This window comes from Anthonomus grandis, chromosome 8, assembly GCF_022605725.1.
Source record: "Anthonomus grandis grandis chromosome 8, icAntGran1.3, whole genome shotgun sequence".
Classification (NCBI taxonomy): domain Eukaryota; kingdom Metazoa; phylum Arthropoda; class Insecta; order Coleoptera; family Curculionidae; genus Anthonomus; species Anthonomus grandis.
The window spans coordinates 35,141,898-35,160,096 of record NC_065553.1 but is presented as its reverse complement, the minus strand read 5'-3'; the positions used below and the strand labels follow the sequence as shown (position 1 = coordinate 35,160,096).

Genomic DNA, 18,199 nt, shown 5'->3' with positions numbered 1-18,199 from the left:
TGTTTATAGTATTCCCAATGTTCTGGCAAACGTGAATGACGAAAGCGATTAAGTGCATCAGTCCATAACTTTTTTAATAATTTCAAATTATCCGTGAACCACGGGCAGTATGGTTTTTTATTGTTTGTTTTTCTAGTTTTAAGAGAAGCATGTGCATTAAGTAGGGTTGTTAATTTTGACGTAATAAAATTAACTTTTTTATCAACTGTATCTAAGTTATAAATTTTATTCCAAGCGATCATTTCTAAATCCATTTGAAATTCAGCCAAATTATTTTTTTTTTAATTTCTATAAACCACTGTCGAGCTCGGTGGAGCCTCATTTTGAAAAGGAATGTTACATCTTGTGAGAAGATGATCCGAAATATTAAGATCTTCTACCTCAGTATTAATTTTAAAATCACTATCAAAACAGATTAAATCTATAATACTTTGGGTTTTTTTTAGTTAATCTAGTTGGCTCAGAAACATATTGACTTAGATTAAAAGTGTGTAAAATATTATTTAATGTACTGGTGTTTGCAGAACTGTCATCCAAGAAATCAATATTAAAATCACCCAAGCACAATATTTTATCGGTAGTCGTAAAAAACTGTAAAAGAGTATCCTCAAAGCAAGCAAAGAACTCATTACAATTGGTATTGGGTGGCCTGTATATTACCCCTATCAAAATACTCGAGCCATTAACAAGAACCTTAATCCAGATATGCTCCAGAAAATTTAATGTTTGATTTATACATAATTTATATTTTAGGAAACTTTTCATATAAACAGCCACTCCTCCCCCTCGCGAAGGTCTGTCTTGTCTGATTAGCAGATAACCATCAATATTTATGGAATTATGTGCAATATTATTAGACAACCAGGTCTCAGTAATGGCAAAAATATCATAACTGTAATTAGATATGTGGTTTTTTATATCATCGAATGAGTTCAGCAACGATCTAACATTTAGGTGTCCAACCTTTAACATATTATAAAAATTTTATTATTACTACTTAAGTCTATAACCAAATAACAAGCAAAAAGAAAAACTAGAATATGAAAAAATCTGTAAAACAAGGCATTATACTATAGCCGCTCTGTAGTTAATCTACCTACAATAGAATTATCTTAAAAAAAACATTTAGTAGAACAAAATATACATATGTTAAAATATTCATTAACAAAATAATATTGGAGATAACTAGCTTATTACTCTCTTTACTGGGATTTTGTAAACTTACTTATTAAGTATCAACAATAAAAAAAGTTTTAGCAGTTTCAGTTTAATTACCCTAAAAATTATACTTAAATTAGCCCCATCACACACCCACAAAAGCTACGGTAAATTTTAACTTTAAAACGTATTGTCACCATTTGGAAAAATAATTAATAGAATAATATACCTCATGAATTCTAGCTGCTTCCTGAACGTTGGAGCCTTGCTAAATCTGCCTCAGACATAATTCTAGTCACAGAGTTATCTGCGCACCTCACTAACACATTTCCACTCCATACCCAGGTATTTTTTTCACCAAAAGTTAGCTTAGCCCGATTGAACAATGAGAGCCGTAATTTTGTTAAGTCTTCACATATGTGTATTCCGGAGTTTTTTAATGATTTGCGGAATTTTAATATCGACAAACGTGCATTGTAAGATGCAAACCGAACTAATACTGGCGGCGGCTTATTGTTGGGGACTTTAACGGCGATACGGTGACACTTTTTTATGTCGGAGTCCGAGATATTTACTTTAAGGTGATCCTTAAAGATACGGAGCGTTTTTTGACGTATATTTTCGCCGGGTTCACTTTTAATCCCAAAAATTCGTATATTTTTGTTACGAATAGACTGTTCCAGCATATCTAATTTAACATGAAGATTGGTGTTTTCCTCCTTTAGGACAGTTAGATCTTCTTTCAGGGCCGTTATTTCCTCTCTCTGTACCCTCAGTTGCTCCTCAAACTTTTTAGATACAATAGAAGCAACTTTTTCGGCCAAATCTGAAAAGAATTTTTCATTTAAAACACTATTTATTATTGTTTTTATTTCTCGGATGTCTACTGATGACAGACCCATTTTGGCGGCAAAATTATTATTATTAAATATAAATTAGACCGATTTATTATTTTAATTTTTGTTTATCTTCTTATAGAGGCAAGATTTAAAATGGAAGAGTTAATATCGCAACTTATAAAAGCCATCAAGGCTTCTAAAACAGCGCCTGAACAAGTAGACTTGCCTATTTTTAAGCCTGATGTAACTGATGCAAAAAAATGGTTAATGTAAGTAAATAATATAAAAGATGAATTTGAATGGTCAGATCAAGAAACATTAGTTAGGGTTGGGAGATTTTTGAGTGGAGTGGGTAAAACTTGGTTTGAGGTGTGGTCACCCGATGCAAAAACGTGGGAAACTTTTAAACGTGATTTTGTTGAGGCATTTCCTCCGAAGAAAAATCTTGGTCGTTTATTGCAAGAGGCGGCAGAGTTTAATAGCAACAAAGGTAATACGTATGATGCTTATGTCTTTCCAAAACTAAGCATGCTGAAAAACTTAAGAGCTAATTGGGAGGAAGTTGACATCGTGGAGCTTATTATTCATGGAATAAAAGAGCGAGATGTTCGAACTACTGCAACTAATCTGAATATTCAAAAAGTTTCTGATTTGTTAACGTATCTTGGATCTATGACAAAACAACAAACTTCTTCAAGCGAGAGATACCCTTTACCATTAGCTCATAGCCAGTCTCCTGGGGAACCATCTAGGAAACGCCATCGGGAAGTTTCTCAAAAGTTGTATGAACCGCGTCGATCACTCGCACAGCTGAGATGTTATGGCTGTGGAAGATCAGGTCATATCCAAAGGCATTGTCCAGCCAAATTAGATCAGTCCTTGTCTAATCAAAAAAATATATCTCTACCTAGTGAAAATAAGCCTTCTACTAGTAACACTTGCGATTTTTGTGCTAAAGTTGGTCATCACGTTGATAATTGCTTTGTTCGACAAAATATAGAGAAGCGGAAGAAGATCAACTTCTGTAATACAGGAAAGGACATTATGTGCGAAAAAAATTTAATAAACAAGAAAGTTTATTTGGGCATAATAGATACTGGCGCTGACATATCACTCATTGCCGAACGACACTTGCCAATATTTTTAAATAATGTTAAGGATTGTGATTTGGAAATAACTGTTGGGTTGTTATAAATATTCTCCCGGGATCCATACGAGTAACAAAATCAGTAATTACAGAGGTAACAATTTCAAATGTAACTGTTAAGCTTGCCTTTCATGTAGTTCCGGACAACACTCTAGAATGCGATTTTATTATTGGTCGTAATTTATATGATGACCCAGACATTGTAACGGTTACTGATCAGACTGGAATCCGTGTTATTCGTAATGGTGTTGCTAAAGTGTTTAGAGTTATGCCTTATAAACTTGAAGGAGATTTGGATGTTCCTGCTGAATACAGAAAAGAACTAAAAAGTCTTTTATCACGTTTTTCATCTATTATACCTGATAATAATTCACTTTCCAAGGTCAATAATACCACGTTACATATTAAGCTTCAGGATGATTTCATTGTTACCAGAAATCCATACCGCTTATCTGCAAGTGAAAGAAAAATTGTACGCAATATTGTTGATGAATTGTTAGATAGCAATATCATAAGGGAAAGTGAATCTCCATTTGCAAGCCCTATTTTGCTGGTACAGAAAAAGGAAGGATCTTATAGGATGTGCGTTGATTATAGATAGCTCAACTCGCATACTATTAAAATTCGTTATCCATTGCCCCTGATTGATGACCAGCTTGACAGACTGGGAAAAGGCAGCATTTTTACTTCACTGGATATGTCTTCAGGATTCTACCAGATACCGATCGACGAAGATTCTGTGGAAAAAACCGCCTTTGTAACGCCGGACGGACACTATGAGTTCCTGCGGATGCCATTCGGCTTGGCAAATGCCCCAGCGGTTTTTCAAAAATCAATGAATAAAGGGCTCTGGGAAAACTAAAAGACAATATCGCACTTGTATACATAGACGACGTTCTTATACCGTCAGATACAATTGAAGCAGCATTTACTTCACTAGCGCTAGTTTTAGAGGCTCTACAGAATGCAGGGTTTTCTCTTAATTTAAAGAAATGCCATTTCTTTCAAAATGCTTTAGAATATTTGGGACGAGAAATATCCGCTGATGGTATCAGACCCGGAACTAGGAAAGTGCAAGCACTGGTCGATTCACCAATTCCAACCTCTGCTAAGCAAGTTCGACAATTCATGGGACTTGCGAGATATTTCCGCAAATTTATTCCTGAATTTGCAAGTCGTACTGCTTGCATTACAAACTTAACGCGTGCTAATGAACCTTTTTTGTGGCAGAAGGAACAGGAAATCGCTAGAAATTATGTCATTGAACATTTAACATCTAGACCCTTGCTCTCCGTTTTTGATGAAACCCTACCAACTGAACTTCATACCGACGCAAGCGCCATTGGATACGGTGCTATGTTATTGCAGATTAAAAATGGAAATCGCTGTGTTATAGGATACTTTAGCAAAAGAACTACAAAATATGAAAAGAATTACCACTCTTACGAATTAGAAACCCTTGCAGTTGTGAATGCTCTTAGATTTTTTCGAGTTTATTTATTGGTAATCCAATTTACATTAGTCACAGACTGTAATGCTATAAAATCTACAGCCAACAAAAAGGATATTTTACCACGAGTGGCGCGTTGGTGGTCTTATATGCAAGACTTTAACTTTTCTATTGTCTATCGAAAGGGAAGTTCATTACCACATGTCGATTTTTTAAGTCGAAATCCTGTAGTTCGTCGTATCAATATTCATGAAAACTGGATCTATGTTGAGCAAAGAGGAGATGCTGAAATTAATCAACTTATTAAAGATGCTGAAGATGGACGACTTGATAAAACAAGATATATGGTAAAGAATGGAATTCTGTATTATGTCAATAATACACCTGAGGGGTCATTTTCAAGACCTTATGTTCCAAAACAAAGTCGACTTGGATTATTGCGAATATTTCACGATGAACAATGTCATGTCGGTTCTGAAAAGACAACTGATTCCATTTTAAAGCATTTTTGGTTCCCAGGCCTGCGGGCTTTTGTAAAAAAATATATTCGGCATTGCTTGGTGTGTGCAATCAAGAAGACTCGCACTGGTCCACTAGAAGGTCATATAGTTAATGTTGAAAAGCCTGAAGCACCTATGCAAGTACTACATGCTGATTTTCTAGGGCCTCTAGAAAAAACAGCAAATGGATACAAACACATACTCGTATGGATCGATGCATTTACAAAGTATTGTGTATTTCAGCTATTAAAAACAGTGAAAGCTGATGAAACTAGACTTGCAATAGAGTCTTCTATTGCCCTGTTTGGTACTCCAAAACAAATTATTATGAACGCAGGTACAAATTTCAAAAACTTAAGCCTTCCAAGCTATTTGGATTCCCTGAATATCGACTACCATTTTACGACACCAGATATCCATCGAGCCAACAGCCAAGTAGAGCGATATATGCGGACTATAATGAACCTAATACGTATAGAGACAAAGGTAAATACTGATTGGTCCAAAACATTGTGGAAAATTTAATTAGTACTTAATACAACAATGCAAAAGACCACACAAACGTCTCCTTTAAAGGCATTGATCGGAATTGATTCATCTACCCCACTCATACAAAGTCTACTAAAAAACTTAGATTGTGACTTACACCCTATTCGCAATTTGGAACTAGACAGAAAAAGAATTACTGACCATTTAATTCAAACACGAAGTGCTAAGATTAAGGCGAATGAAAGGCGTAAACAAGGAGTGACTTTTGAAAAAGGTGCCTTTGTGTTAATGCATCGTGATGAAAAAATACACCAAGGTAAACTTCAGTACGAGTTCCAAGGACCTTTTGAAATTATGGGTATTACCCCAGAAGGTCTTTATGAGCTAAGACGTGTTGGAAAATCTACGATTACAAAAGCTGCTGGAGAACAGTTAAGGAGATGGCCGAATGACTGGTCTTTGACAATGGACATGCCTGATTTACTTGAAATGTTGGAAAGTAATGAATTAGGGTATGTTAAATTAAATAGCCATGTTAGGAATTTAATATTGTAGGTGTTTGTGACTAATTATTATTGTTATGGCTGTGTATGTAGTTGTAGTATGTCGTAAAAAAAAAAAAATTGTTGGTTTTAAATAAAATTGTTGGCTTTTCTTTGCACTAATGTTGCTGTGTTGAAAGCTTGTACGCTTTGCACGAATGTTGTTGTGTTGAAAGCTTGTACGCTTTGCACGAATGTTGTTGTGTTGAAAGCTTATACGCTTTGCACGAATGTTTTATGTTGAAAGCTTGTACGCTTTGCACGTATATTGTTGTGTTGAAAGCTTATATGCTTTGCACGTATGTTGTGTTGAAAGCTTGTACGCTTTGCACGTATGTTATTGTGTTGAAAACTTGTATGACTGGTGTATAGAAGCATATACGCTTTAGATTTTATTATACTGAAAGTATAAACGCTGTGCATTAAAATGTAGTTCTGCTTTGGTGCGGTTACGTTTAAAGTTTGTTATCTGCTTAGTGCATGTTGTTCTGTCATGTAGAACTGAATAAAAGGTAAATGGGTAGTTTTTCTAATTTGCAGAGATACTGACAAACCACCAAATGAAGAAGAGAAAAGTGTTGAGGATTTCGAAACTGAAAGCAAGTAACTTCGAGATCGAAGTCCTGCTCAGGTTGGCCGTGTTAGGAATTCCTTGCGCCAAAAGCGAATAATATTATCCTTAGGTTTAAGAATTTGTTATGATGAGTAAGCACTTTGCCAATTTCGAGGCCTAGCCCGCGATCGGTCGGATAAACGACGGCATTCTGAGCGGCCGTTTTCATGTGCTCGTGTTAAAGCTGGCAAAGCTCTCTTAAAATATAATTTCTTTTAAAGTAACCAGTGTCTTACAAAATAAATTTATTTAAAGTAAAGAAGTGACTATTATTCCTAGTTGGTGTTGTGTACTTTCTGTGACACACACTACACTATGCTACTTTATTAGCTAATTATCTTTTTTCTAACAATATCTTCATTTTCTAAAGACATATTAAATCTAGTTCTTCTGACAATGAGTTGTCTGATGGCAGCGAACAAATAGCACTTTACTTACTACTTGCTTTACAGTAGAAGAAAGTCAATTGTATTATATAGTTGTATTATTTAGTGTTAATTCTAGTTCTGTTTTGAAATCAAATATTATTTTTTTAAGCTTGGATTTTGTTTAAAAAAAAATGAAATATTATTAGAAAATATGGTAGGGGCGAAATGCTCTTAAACGCTAAAGGGCGAAAAAAGTCTTAATCCGGCCCTGCTAACGATATTAGCATTTTCAGCAGAACATTAAACCTTTTTCTATTTTAAGTGTTAGTATTACACCAACGGTGATTATTCCTCTAGCATATATTTTTTGGATTATTATTATTGTACTATGTCATTAAAACATTTCTCATTTTTTAATTGTCTTACAGTATAAATTATGAAAATAATTAAGAAAATACATGTACGTTTATAGGTATAACATATAGTGAAAATACAATATAAAACCTTTCAGAATTATACTTAGTTTATTTATTTTCCCAATATAAATGTTATCAAATTGACTAAAGTCTAACGTAAGTTCTTTGCAATTAAAAACACGTATATTATAATATTATTTTTTTATTTATTTTAATTAAAATTAGCCAATGTTTTAACTTCTAAGACACAAAGGCTAATTTTAATTAAAATAAATAAAAAATAATAATTGAAAGCCTAACAGCAGTGGTTTGAATTATGGCGGCAACGCTTACTACTGTACTATCTGCGCCATCTACGTTCCACCTTTAACGAAGAAAGACAAAGACGGAAAATAATCGGATGTCTTTTTAGCACACAGTTGCGCGTCTCTTTGGTTGTCTCTGGTAATAATTAAATATATTAAACTACGGCAAGTATATAGTTCGAGTCACAGTGTGAGAACCAACCATTCCTTTTTGTCGGAAAATATGTGAACCACAATAACGAAATTTTAACGCATAATACACTATACTATTGTAAACAGTTACGCGTAAGCAAAATAAAATATTTGTAATGAAACCATATATGTATAATGGTAGACTTATAATTTAACTAATAATAAAAAATTAAATTAAAAAAAAAAGCGGGTAACGCAACACCTCTGCTCTCATATAAGACAGGCATCACATCAACAGCAAACATCATCAATAAATTCTTTTAGCAGATATTTTTTTTATTTAATTTTTTTTACGTTGGATGACCTTGACCTTGAATTGACGAAACAGTGGGCTGCCAAGGCAGTTGTGCATATAGGTCTCCTGATGGACCCGTCATGCCCCACCGAGGGTTACCAGAGCCCAACGGCCTTAGAGAAACCTATAAGGCTCTCTGGTCTGAAGGACTTAAAGTCGCTCGGTACACTGAAAGTGTTTGACCAAGTATTTGAACCTGGCGCACGTGAGTGCTGGGAACTCCCCGACTACATGGTCAACGGTTTCATCCTCCTCACAGCACCATCGGCATTCCGGGTTGTCCGCAATACCGATAGTATGAAGATGGCTTCTTAAGTGCCAGTGACCGGTTAAAAGACCTGTCACTTGCCGAATTTCGCGTCTTTTTAGGCGTAGTAGATTTTTGGTGAGACAGGCAGAGGGCCCACCTATGTGCGCTATGGCCTGTCTCATACCAGGGGACTCAGTCCATCTTCGGTGGGTCCACTTGTCCAACAGACCCTTCATTGACGCGACCGCAATGCATTTGGCGATACCAACTATGGGTTCCGGCCCCATCGGCACATTCGCGGATCCCAGTCTGGCAAGAGAGTCAGCTTCCTCATTACCTGCATGGCCTGCATGGCCAGGTATACACACGAGCTGGACCCTGCATCCAACCTGTACTAGTTCTTTCAGGACTTTTATGCACTCTAGTACAAGCTTGAAGCTTACCTTTGCGGCCATGATAGCCTTAATGGCAGCTCTGCTGTCCGAGCATATTGATGCGACTGTATTGCGGTATCCGTAGCTTAGGATTTTCTGTCCGCTTTTTAATATAGCTAATACTTCGCCCTGGAAGACAGTGGCGTGCTCCCCTAGCGAGTATGCATTACTGGTATGTGGGATCCCACCAATAAGCCCTGATCCAGCTCTGTTATTCATTTTGGAGCCATCTGTGTACCAGATGGTCCCCCTATTTAGCAATGCAGGTCTGTTGGAATGCTGCCACTCCTCTCTGCCTGCAATGTGCGTCACGAATCCCTCGCAGTCCACAGTCACTGGAGCCATGCAGGCACTGCCCATCAGAAGGAGAGGACATTCCTGTATGGCCCGTGACCAAATTTTTGCGTGACCGGTCTCGCCAGCACGTAGTTCGCTGAGGACGTATAGCCTGTACACAGTCCTCATTGCCTCGAATTGCACAACGAGGTCCAGAGGCGGAAGGCTCAGCAGAGTCTCAAGCGCTCTAGTTGGCGCCGTCCGCATGGAACCCGTTATGCTGAGACATGCAAGACGTTGGACTCTGTCCAGTTGTGCACGAATTTTCGCTTTCTCAGTACATGGTCACCAAACGATAGCCCTGTATGTGAGAAGAGGTCTCATAATGCGCGAATAGATCCAGTGGAGGATCTTAGGAGACCCTTAGGAGACCCCAGGTATTGCCGAAAGCCCGCCTGCAGGCCCATAGCGCGCAGGTGGCCTTCTTCATTCTGGTCTAGGTCTGGTCTGTAGTATCTGTCTATCCAACTTGATTCCCAGAAATCGAACTGTCCTGGAATAATGCATCTGTACGCCACCTAGAGATATAACAGGGGGCGTGCCCAAGTTACGTCTCCACGTGAATAGTAGGAGCTCTGCTTTTTTAGGGTTAATCCTGAGACCCCCCGAGAGGCACCATGTGTCCACAATACGCAGGGCTCTCATCATAGAGCCCCGCATTGAGACGGCGTCTTTCCCTGGGCAAAGGATTACCAGATCATCAGCGTAGGCCTGTGTGTATAGGCCAGCATTGTTTAAAAGATTTATCAGGCTGTCGACCACAAGGCACCACAAGGTAGGGGACAATACTCCTCCCTGCGGGCAGCCCCTAGCCGCCAACGTTTCGACAATCTCGTTGTTGAGCTGGGCAGATACATGACGTTTCGAGAGTATGGCCTCTATCCAGCTAACCAAACAGGGTTCTGAGCCGCGGCTCTCGAGTGCTTAGCAGATTAATGCAAAAGGGGTGTTGTCGAACGCCCCTTCAATGTCTAGAAACGCACCCAGACAGGCCTTGCCACTACCCAGAGCACCCTCCACCTTCCTAACGAGGTGGTGTAGGGCCAGGCCCGTGGATTTGCCCGCCTGATAGGCGTATTGGTGCACATGCAGTGGTTTGTTGACCAGGATGCTTTCCTTAAGGTATCGATCAATCAGCCTCTCCATCGCCTTCAGCATAAAGCTGGTAAGGCTGATAGGTCGGTACGATTTGGGATCTGTAAAATCGCTTTTTCCGGGTTTCGGAATGAAGACGACTTTCACTTGACGCCATAACTTTGGGCGTAGCCCTGAGCAAGGGACGATCTGAATAGTCTGACTATGTGTGGGGTTAGTACTTCTAACCCGTTTTGCAAAAGAAATGGATATAATCCATTCATGCTCGGAGATTTGAAGGGGGGGAATGTCTTGATTGCCCATTTCACCCTCTCGTAGGTAATTATTCTTCTAGCAGTCTTGAACTCTAAGCGAATCGGAGCCCGAGAACAGCTAGGAGGATCGCGAGTTGAGTTGGAGTCTGGGAAGTGAGTGCGCAGCATGACCTCCAGTGATTCCCGCTCATTGGTAGTAAAGCCGCCATCTGGAAGTGACTGCGACCCCAATTTAGTTCCAGGTTTCTTGGACAGTACTTTGCACAGTCGTGCTGCGGATGGTGTGTTTTCAACATCATCGCAGACCTTGACCTTTAAATGACAAATGGATCTCATTTAATTCTTGGAAAAAAATATTGAATATTATTGTCTCGGTATTTAAATTTTTAAATTTAACTTAAAAAAATAATAAAGAATAGATTTTATTTGAAATTATTTAAAATTTTAAAATATCTGTAACCCTTACGTCCAAAACGTACTTATATGCAATCGTTTAAAAACAAAAACAAGATAATAAAATATACATGTTTTATTTCAAGCCTACAAAACATAAATATTTTACAATATTTCATCAGTTCAGTCTTATCTCCATCTCTCTCTTAGCTATATAAAAAATCCTACCAAGTTAAGATATTGTTTCTTTTACCTCGCTGGGAAAAGCTTCTTTACTCCTTTTAGATTTGCTTAAATGATCATTTATTTCTTGTAAAGTCTTCCCTTTGGTCTCAAATAAGACAATCATCACATATACAGCAAATATTACCATTGAACCAGCAAAAACATAAAATCCCCCACTGGCTTGAATCTTATTAATTATATCATTATAAAAATAAGTGATCAAAAATCCCATCAAACAGTAAACAGCCATAATTATCGACGAAGAAGCTGACTTAACATTTGAAGGCAATATTTCACTCATATACAAAAAAGGTAACCCACCCATTCCAGAATTGAAGAATACAAAGAACAGTATCAAGCAAACCAGTGGCAACCAGTTGATACTGGATGTGTTTTCGTTACCGAGATCCTGAAACCGGAAGTACGTTGCCAGAATTCCAAGCGTAAATGCCAAACCACCAGAAGCAAAAGTCAACATTTTTTTGCGACCAAATCTGTCCACCCCAAAAGTCGTAATGAATATTGTACAAAACTGAGCAACCCCTACTAAGATTGAGGAAACATCTGAGCTCAGTTTACTTCCTGATTGTTCAAAAATCAATTGAGTATATGAATAAATCACATTAATTCCTGAAAACTGCTGGAGAATTATCAGCACCAAGGCCAACACAAACGATTTCCTGGCTGCTTTAGCCTTAAATATAAAAAACACCCCATCTTTAAGAGGTATTTTACTCATATCCATTTTTAGTTCGCCAATTTCATCTTCGACATTGCTGGTACCTCGTAGAACCTCCAAAGACTGCCGTGCCTTTTCAAATTCTCCTTTTTGCACCAAAAAATATGGGGATTCTGGGACATAAATCAAAGTCCCAATCATCCCAGTCAACACTATAGCAAACAATATCAAATTAAAATCTCTTATAGAAGTATATGGTCCGATGCAGTAAGACAAAAGCGTTCCTAAATTTATAAAAATCGAGGTAGTTGAGTATAAGATGCCTCTGGTTTCACTTCTGCCAACTTCTCCAAAGTAAATTGCTCCAAGAGATACTCCGGCGTAGATACTCATCCCTGAAGCGACTCTGGCAATGTAAAAGTACCAAACGTCATTGCCAAATGCTGATAGTAAACATGAGATTAGGTTAGGTATGTGGGTGCAAGCGATGGCAAGTTTTCTCCCGAACTTTTCCATTATCAAGCCGGTGAATAAGGGACCAACGATCCCTCCAATGGATGAAAGGGCAGCTATCCAGGATAGTTCTGATGAGGTTATAACTCGGCCAATGGGGTTCTGATCCAGACTTTCGTTGGAGCTGAGTTTTGGTAGTATTGGTGAAGGCCATGTCAACATCATACCAGACATCAAACTGATTATGTTCACTGCAATAAAAAACTAGTATTAGAAATGTCGCAAAAAAAACAACAAAATTCAAAACATTTTGAGATTAATCTCATTGGATCACAGATAGTTCGTTGCCAAAAAGTATTTTTTTTTACATTTTCATATACATCTTTAGCAGGCATATAAATATCGAGAATTCTTGAAAATTTTTATCAAAAGGTCCAAAGTATAGGTCTATTTAATAATAATAATAATAATAATAATAATAATAATAAAAATAAAAATAATAATAATAATAATAATAATAATAATAATAATAATGATAATAATAATAATAATAATAATAATAATAATAATAATAATATTAAATAAACAATGATACGCAAAATGTTGAAGAGGATCTTGAAAAACTGCAGGCAGAATTCAGAAGGGCATTGATGGAGTTCGATGAAACAAATCCGCTGCTTAGACCCCCAATACCAAAGGTGAACTCTTCACGTAGATTGGCAACAGTTCTGGAAACGTTGAACAACAATATTTTACCAGAACACCTACAGGAAGCTGGCAGTTTAGAACAGTTGCACCTGCTGATCTACTGTGCAGCGACAGTTGTCACCAGAACTCTGGGTGTCAAGCCTAATGCTAAGCGTGGTAAAAACAATTTGGTATCAAGGGGACCACCACCATGGGCAAGAAGGTTGCAGACCAGGATCGACTCCATTCGGAAAGATGTAAGGCAGCTCATCGCATTTATCGGAGGAGTGCGAACATCTAAGACACGAAAGAACGTAACAGCAATCATGAGTCGTTACCAGCATCATGCCCAATATAACCCAGAAACTGAACACCTGAACACCTGAAGAATGTTTGGATACACTGAAACAAAAATTATCGGTATATGCAGGACGGTTTAAAAGATATAAATCCAGCAATAGCAGAAAGCAGGACAACGCGCTTTTCGTACGCTCAGAGAAATCTTATTATAGAAAACTTAAGTTTTCAACCAATCCTTGCGAAAATAACTATCCAACCAGCGATGAAATTTCAACATTCTGGAGTAGTCAATTAACAACGACAACACCATGTAATAACCAGGCAAGTTGGATAGATGAAGAGCGACAAAAGTCTCAACTTTTCGAGCAAATGCATCATCAGCCATTTACCGTTGAAGAGGTCTCCACTATAATTAAAGGCCTTCACAACTGGAAAGCCCCTGGTCCAGACCACGGGCACCATAATTATTGGATCAAAAAGCTGTGGTCAACCCACAAACAACTGACCACACTAATAAATGATCTGCTGATGGAACCGAACAAACTTCCAACGTTCCTCACTCAGGGATCAACTTTTCTGCTATCAAAAGATCCACAGAACACACAAGATCCAGCGAAATATCGGCCAATAACATGTTTACCAACACTGTATAAGCTGATAACCGCGTGTCTTACAGAGCGCATATACCAACATTGCGAGGACAACAACATTATTGCTGTTCAACAGAAGGGATGTGCTAGGGGAGACATGGGCTGTAAGGAGCAATTGACCATCGACTCCGTAATTTGCAACCAGGCCTATAGTAATAAGAGCAATCTCTACACCTATGTCGATTACAAGAAGGCCTTCGATTCTATCCCACATAAATGGCTTATTGATGTCCTTAGGATATATAAAATAGATGAACGCATTGTGACTCTACTGGAGAGCACAATGGCGATATGGAGAACAACTATGCATCTACAACTTCCTACTGGAGAGAGTATTAAGACAAACACAATACCGATCCGTAAGGGTATATTCCAGGGCGACTCTCTCAGTCCACTTTGGTTCTGTCTAGCCATGAATCCTCTATCATCTCGACTCAATTCCACCTTTTACGGCTTTGCTATTAAGAAGAATAGTAGGGAAATCGCAAGAGTCAATCATTTGCTCTATATGGACGATCTAAAGCTAATGGGTGCCACTAGTAATCAACTGGATCAGATGCTGAATATCGTGGAGGAATTCTCTGCTGATATCGGAATGAGGTTTAGGCTGGATAAGTGTCGTATTAACAACATTGTACGAGGAAAAATGCAGCCGGGATCCTTCGAGATGCAGGATGGCCAAACTATAGATGCCATGGAAGAGGGTGATACATACAAATACCTGGGAATGGTGCAGGCAGCGCGAATAGACCACCGAACAATGAAAGATAAACTTACTGCTGAGTTTACAACAAGAATAAAGCATATAGTGAAAACGAGCCTCAACAGTAAGAATCTATTTAAGGCGTTGAATACGTATGCCTGTACAGCACTAACATATTCCTTTGGAATTGTGGGATGGAGCAAGACGGACATCCAGAACTTGCAACGGAAGGCACGAACATTATTGACTAAGGCTCAAAAACACCACCCTCGAAGTGCCACAGAAAGAACTACGCTACCAAGACATCAGGGAGGTGGAGGATTGGCAAACAGTTAGACCGACAAATTTCAGTTCTGAGAAATTTCTTTCATGAAAAGGCTAGATCGTCCGCTCTGCACCGTGCTATATGCGAGGTCGATGACTCTACACCTCTGAAACTGAAGAATCGCGAAATCGAAAGTCACCACGTCACTGATGAAGAAAAACATCGATCATGGGCACAAAAACCACTGCACGGGAGAAACGTCAACGAGGTTAGCCAGGGACATGTCGACACCAACGCGTCGAACTACTGGTTAACTTCAGGACAGGACAACTGTTTCCCGAAACGGTAGGTTTCCTCTTGGCCATACAAGACCAAGTTATTCTAACTAGAAACTACTTGAAGTGCATTATTTCGGATCCTTCAGTACAGAGTGACAAATGTCGATATGGATGCCAAGTGACAGAATCCATCCAACACATAACGGGAGGATGTCAAACGTTTGCCCAAACTTAGTATAAGGCCCGTCATGACTGCGTGGGAAAAATACTGCACCAAGAACTTGCAGTTAAACTGAACCTCTTGAGGACGGACAAAGTTCCATATTACAATTATACTCCAGAGCCAGTTCGGTGCTACTAGGGACAGCACGGGTCGTCAGAAAGTTCATGGGTACAGAAGACCGAACATCATACAGGGCGCGACAACCTGGAAAGGGTCCCCTCAGAGCTTAATCCTTTTGATATCTGGGATAAGTGAATTTTGCCCGTAAAACGGGAGTGTGATTGCCGCAAGGCAAAAATAATAATAATAATAATATCTTTATTTCAAATCACATAACAATTACAAACACTGTACATGAAATTAAATAATTTCAACAAAAACATGCATTAGGATTAGGTACAAACGTCTCTTAAAGAGTAGGGTTCTAGCTTTACTAATAAATCCTTAATTGCAGCCTTAAACTTTCCAACTGATACAACTCTTTTTATGTGTTCTGGTAGAGAGTTAAATAGTTTTATACATGCATAATGTGGAGATTTTTTTGCTAGTGAAAGTTTATGAACTGGATACCTAAACTTTAATATCCTTGTGTTATATTTATGCTTTGTTTTTGATTGGAAAAGATGTTGGGTTTTGAAAAGAAATATTAAACATTCAAATATATATAAGGCGTATACGGTCATAATACCCAAATCTCTAAAGACTGACCTACAACTTTGAAGAAACAACCCTCGGATGTTATCGATGTATTACTTACTTTGGCAACGTCTCTTCTAGTGTCGCACAGTGATTTAAGTCCAATGAATTTGTTACTAAACCTAATATTTGTTTTAAAACGAAAAACAACTTGCCAAAACATTTAGTAAACACTAAAGATAAAATACCGATAACACACCGATCTGGAGTTTACAAGTTAACTTGTTTTATGTAATATCTATTATGTCGGCCAAAGCGGAAGAAAAATTGAAGTCAGAGTCAACGAACATTTAAGACTTATCACGCGAAATAAAAATACTTTTATTAACAATACTAATTCTCCTTTTGCGAATCATATATTAGAGTCTGGGCATACTTTTGATCCGGGACCTAACACTAAGGTTTTGCATGTTTGTGAGAAAGGGTTACAATTGCACTTGTTGGAAGCATTACTAAAAAATGTGGGTATTTCTACTGATGATTGGAACGCTTTGAGCTTGAAGAAGATTTAGATAAGTCAATAATACCTCGTTTTGATACGCTTAATTTTGTTATAAAACAATGCAATTAAACTAACCCTATCTTTAAAGCAAAATCGCTACAAAAGCGCTTATCAATTGTTAAGGCCAATAATTGGGGCACAAATTGTTTAAGTACATTACATACGTTTAAGAATTGTAAATTCGAATCTTTGTGCCAATTTTGTCATTCTAAGCATCATTCAGATCAGCCCGTAATTTTGAATAAGATCTGCTCTGATATAATATATATCAGATCTATGTATCATCTATATATTGTCTTCCGATACTGATATAATAGTTATGGCTTTATACCATTTCAGAACATATAAAGCTAAAGGTGTATAGGTAAATTTTTTAGTTCTATGTTTAACTTTTGCTAAATCAGTGCTTTTTTTTAGGAAATTTGGTTTAGAGCAGGAGTAGGGGCAACTAAAAAAGATATTCCAGTACACATAATGGCTACTCGTCACGGTCCAGAATATACTGTTCTTCCAGCTCTTTACCACTTGACTGGTGCTGATTATACAAGTAAAGTTGGAACCAAGCGTAGTGTCTTTGTGCTAATCCAATAAAATTTCTTAGTAACTTCGCTAAAGGTAAACTTACAATTCTTGTTTAAAATAAATTTCAATATTACATTTTTAAGGTACATGTGAAATTCAAGTCGATGATTCAGTGCAGCGTGCGGAAGAATATCTTGTTTAGGTACTTCACCAAGGTAACCCATCAAAAATATTTGATGATATAAAATATTGGCTGTATCACCATGGCAAAACTTTTTCTGTTACACTATTGCCACCTACGAGTGCATCAATCAGACTACATATTTTACGAGCATTTTTTGTTGTTTATACCCAAAACAATTGCTTGAAAGAAAAAAACATTGCCTTTGGATCCTCTGATGTTTGGATACAAGCTAGAAAATGACATCCTTATTCCAAAATCTGCTGACAATATATTTCCTTCAGCCGAAGAATTAGTCCCGAATTTCAATTGTGGTAAATGTGCACGTAAAAATAATTGTTGTTGCTGAGTAGCTGATTTGCGTTGCTGTTCTTTTTGTCGTTGTCGCATAAGAACTCAATGTAAAAATCCTTATGACATTTAAATAGCGATTTTAAATAAAACAATTAGAGGACAGGATTCAGAATGTCTTAAATAATATAAATAAAAACACCCTGCGCAAGGTAACTAGAAGTGTTTTAAAGAAATGTGAAAAATGTTTTAACAAAAATGGCCGTCATTTTGAATAGTTTCATTTAATATTATTGTTACATGTAGTTAATTATTTTATTTAGAAATTACGTAAAAGTATAAGTTAGCAAGTTAGTAAGTTAATAACAATTGTGTGTACGACAAAATGCCAATAAAAACCATGGCCAACTTAGCGAAAAATAACCTATTTAATTTTTTGACGTAAACATAAACTATTTTCGTAAAGTG

At 37.5% G+C, this 18,199-nt stretch overlaps 1 protein-coding gene across 1 annotated transcript in view; it reads right to left on the bottom strand.

The window, feature by feature from the left end:
* Positions 1-11,197: 11,197 nt before the first annotated feature.
* LOC126739047 (facilitated trehalose transporter Tret1-like) overlaps positions 11,198-18,199 on the bottom strand; it is a 47,673-nt gene continuing 40,671 nt past the window's right edge. Inside the window, exon 2 of the mRNA XM_050444566.1 lies at positions 11,198-12,684. Coding sequence (XP_050300523.1) covers positions 11,309-12,684 — 1,376 coding nt within the window. The 3' untranslated portion in view covers positions 11,198-11,308. The remainder of the gene's footprint in view (positions 12,685-18,199) is intronic.